The sequence below is a fragment of the Apis dorsata genome, unplaced genomic scaffold (assembly GCF_000469605.1).
Source record: "Apis dorsata unplaced genomic scaffold, Apis dorsata 1.3 scaffold_326, whole genome shotgun sequence".
Classification (NCBI taxonomy): domain Eukaryota; kingdom Metazoa; phylum Arthropoda; class Insecta; order Hymenoptera; family Apidae; genus Apis; species Apis dorsata.
In genome coordinates this window covers 356988-360488 of record NW_006263594.1, presented here as the reverse complement: position 1 = coordinate 360488, position 3501 = coordinate 356988, and the positions used below count along the sequence as shown (strand labels likewise).

The following is a 3501-nucleotide window of genomic DNA, read 5'->3' as shown; positions in this document are numbered from 1 at the left end:
GTTTTTTCACACGAGTGTCGCTAGTCGAACGTTTATCCAGCCAACTTCATTCTAAACCGTGTTATAATTATTATATATTTCGACAGTTGGCATTTCATGGTTTATTTATAAGAAAAATTCATTTGATTTTGTGCAGTTGTGTATTTTTCGTGTGTGATAACAAAATGCAAGAATTCGACCATTCATGATCACGTGAAACGACATGGTGTTTTATTGTCATGAAAAAAAAACGAAATTATTTTTCGAACAATTCGGAATATTTTCGAGCGAATGGATCGAGGCTAAGAAAATTTTGACACTTATTCATACGTACGTTTATACTTGGTTCACACTTACTGGGCACATTTGTACAAGTGATTCAGATAATTGATCTCATACTCGCTCGAATTATCCACTCTGTTGAACGATTTGAGATCGTTTTGAAAATAACCCCATACGCTTTGCACCGTGCACAGATTCAAAGTGACAGGTCCTGTGAAATTGTTTTGTACGGGAGCATAGCAAATCCGTTCCAAACCTTCCCCTTCTTCTTGCCCGAGCTAAAAATTGTTCCATCTAGATTTCCTATCTGTCGAAAGAGACACGTGGATGATACGTTGTTACGTATGTATACATATTATATTTACTTGCAATATTTTATGTTGTAGATCGTATACAGCGAGCAAAAATTCTTTGTTGAAGATTGGACCAAATTCGAGACGACCAGTTGTTGTATCGTGATATATCTAGGCGAGTGATGAAATGATATGAGTAATGATATAAAAAAGAGAGAGAGAGAGAGAGAAAGATTTTACCTTATCAAGACCCACAGATTTGATATAAACCTGCTCAGTTCTGTAGAAAGGTTGGAAATGAGAATCAAAGTAATTTTTCTCGATCCTTGCTCTGCTGGTAGGTGCTGCCCAAATCTCTATAGGATTGCTCGTTATCGAGAGGTATTTTATTCCGAAACTTAATCTCACTATTATGTATACGAATACTAATAAAAATATTATTGGATATTTTGCGAATACTGTAAGAAAACGTATAAAACATTTATATTTATACATCGTAAGATGAGTGCGAAAGGGGAAGTAAGAAAAAATAAGAGAAAGAGATATTTCGTAAAAAAAAACGAAGAAACGTACGTACTTTTGCCCCAAGCGGTGAAAAATATTTGAAATATCTTGCCCGAGGAAAGGAAATCACAATGGAAACCTCTTATCTTTATGATATATACGATTATAAATATCAAGATGAGTGCAACGATTGCGATTGCTGTTACGATTCCATAACCGTTCAATCCGAAAAGGAGAAAACCGTCATTTTGTTTTTGTATCGTAACGACCGGGCAAGATGTTGGACAATCGACGCAGCTACACGGGGATGAATCCTGTCGAATCAATTGAAAGTCTTGAATGTTAGTTGATAAAAATGCCCTATATAGAATATCTATGAAAGATATTCGGAGAAATTTGATTTTTTTTTTTAGAAATTAGATACGATTAGAAAGGGACAAGAATTTGAAATATTTTGACATATGTATAAATATTAGTTTATTTTAACTTACCTCGTACATTTCGTTGCACTTTTTCACCGATGAATTCCATAATTTCATCGATTCATTTTTCGATACTTCCGTGATGAAAAGCATTCGAAAGCTCACGAATATATTCTGATCCGGATCACCTTGATACTCGTACCATCTGCAAATAATTTTCCATCGAGTCTTCGCTCAATAAATATCGCTTCGCTTCGTGCGATAATTTTTTTTCTTTTTTTTTTTTTTTTTTGCTTACAATTTTGGCGTGCACGTGCTAGCGTCGTAAATTCCACAAGCCAGATCCATAGCTAATTTCCCACTCTGAGGCATGACCACGTTCTTACAAGAATCGTAAGTTTTGTTCATGTACTCCTCTTCAACATAAACCTAAAAAAAAAAGGAAGACAACATGTAATACAATTGTAAAGAAAAGCAAGCAAAATGAAATAAGAATATCGCTCACTTCGATTTCCTCCACGTATTCTTTCCTCTTTCCTGATTCCGTCGTATAATTGTTACCTGTTTTCGTTACGCGGAGAAACTTGCTTTGCTCGGGGCTACACACCAAGTCGCACAGCAATTTGTATACGTTTTTCAAACAAGTTGGACACCTGCCAAATATACTTTCGGCCATGTTCAAATTCTCGATCAACGTTTTAACATTGTCAGCGTCGCAACACAATTCCGGTGAGTCTGAAACGTTAGGAAGGGAATAAAAATGAAATCAGGAGGAGAGAAACGAGGGATCGATTAGAGTAGATTTGTGAAAAGATACCTTTGCCTTCGAAATAATAGGGGCATTTTTCACGGAGATTCGAATTCGATTGGAAATCGATCGGTTTCGGAGGATCATTCGATGCACACGTGCGACTCACTCCAAAGTTCGTTACACCGCAATTTCCTCTCCATACACAGTGATAGGCGTCTGTTTGGCATCGTGCCAATTGTAACGCGTAACATAACAACAACGAGGATAAAATAAAATGTAATTCGCGTCGATTCATAATTTCAATATTCACAATTTCAAACGTGAAAGAAATCAATTTTCAAACTTTCAAAATTTCAGATCTAGATCACGGGATACATTTTGAATTCTTCTTTTTCTTCTTTCTTTTCACACGCGCGAGTTAATGTTACGTTATGTACGTTATTAAATATCGGATTTTAATTCGACGAAAGAAGATTTTGTGACGAATTGTTCGGCCAATCGGTCGTCGATAAACGATTCGTTTTGAACGGAGAAAGAATCGATCCGGAATAATTCCAAGATAATAGCGAGTTTTCGATTTTATTCGAACGATACGGCACTTATCGTCGAGCATCTTATCGTTCGATTGACACGTAGAGGATGGTCTACTGTTGTAATTGAATCGAGAATTTTAGTAGGGGAATGTAATCGAAATAGGATTTATCGAGAAAAGAATGAATTTATGACAGATTAATATAGTCAGAAAATTGATAACGATCGCTTCGCACACCTGCGTCTTATCGACATCTCATTCCGATACGATTACGACGTAAATTACGTACATCGTGTTATCAATATCTATCACTATTGTATATTATATCCGATATACAATAGTCGATATTATCGAATCGTTCTCTGTATGCATTTTTCCATCTATTTGCATGCCATTGCGAGAAACGAAATGTTCGAAAATCGAGATCGACGTGCCATCTGATGATTCTAGGAGATATTTCGCTAGAATTAAGGAAAGGAAGAGAAATAAATTGATCAACGGAATAAAGCAACATTGGTACCGAATAATCATATTTTAATGACTCAATGATTGTACAAATGGATCATCCTTGAACATTTCCGCATAACCGAGGAACGATAACAATAAATACAAGGAATTACCGTAATTATAATGTTCAATTACTAATGTATAATTACACAATAGATGGAAACGTAAACAACATGGTTTACACTGCGCGTTCGCGTATTTTTTTTTCTTTTTTTTTTTTTATTATACGTA

At 35.5% G+C, this 3501-nt stretch overlaps 1 protein-coding gene and 1 long non-coding RNA gene across 2 annotated transcripts in view; one reads left to right on the top strand and one right to left on the bottom strand.

The window, feature by feature from the left end:
- LOC102674834 (NPC intracellular cholesterol transporter 1 homolog 1b-like) overlaps positions 1 to 2526 on the bottom strand; it is a 6733-nt gene extending 4207 nt beyond the window's left edge. Inside the window, exons 1-8 of the mRNA XM_006617791.2 lie at positions 2298 to 2526; positions 1986 to 2215; positions 1779 to 1909; positions 1550 to 1685; positions 1132 to 1372; positions 795 to 1012; positions 627 to 725; positions 337 to 539 (exon numbers count right to left, since the gene is read on the bottom strand). Of these exons, the coding sequence (XP_006617854.2) occupies positions 337 to 539; positions 627 to 725; positions 795 to 1012; positions 1132 to 1372; positions 1550 to 1685; positions 1779 to 1909; positions 1986 to 2215; positions 2298 to 2526 (1487 nt within the window). The remainder of the gene's footprint in view (positions 1 to 336; positions 540 to 626; positions 726 to 794; positions 1013 to 1131; positions 1373 to 1549; positions 1686 to 1778; positions 1910 to 1985; positions 2216 to 2297) is intronic.
- The window catches only part of LOC116185895, a 13636-nt gene extending 10699 nt beyond the window's left edge, over positions 1 to 2937 (top strand). Inside the window, exons 2-3 of the long non-coding RNA XR_004150794.1 lie at positions 1069 to 1073; positions 2764 to 2937. This is a non-coding gene — a long non-coding RNA (uncharacterized LOC116185895). The remainder of the gene's footprint in view (positions 1 to 1068; positions 1074 to 2763) is intronic.
- The last annotated feature ends 564 nt before the right edge of the window (positions 2938 to 3501 follow it).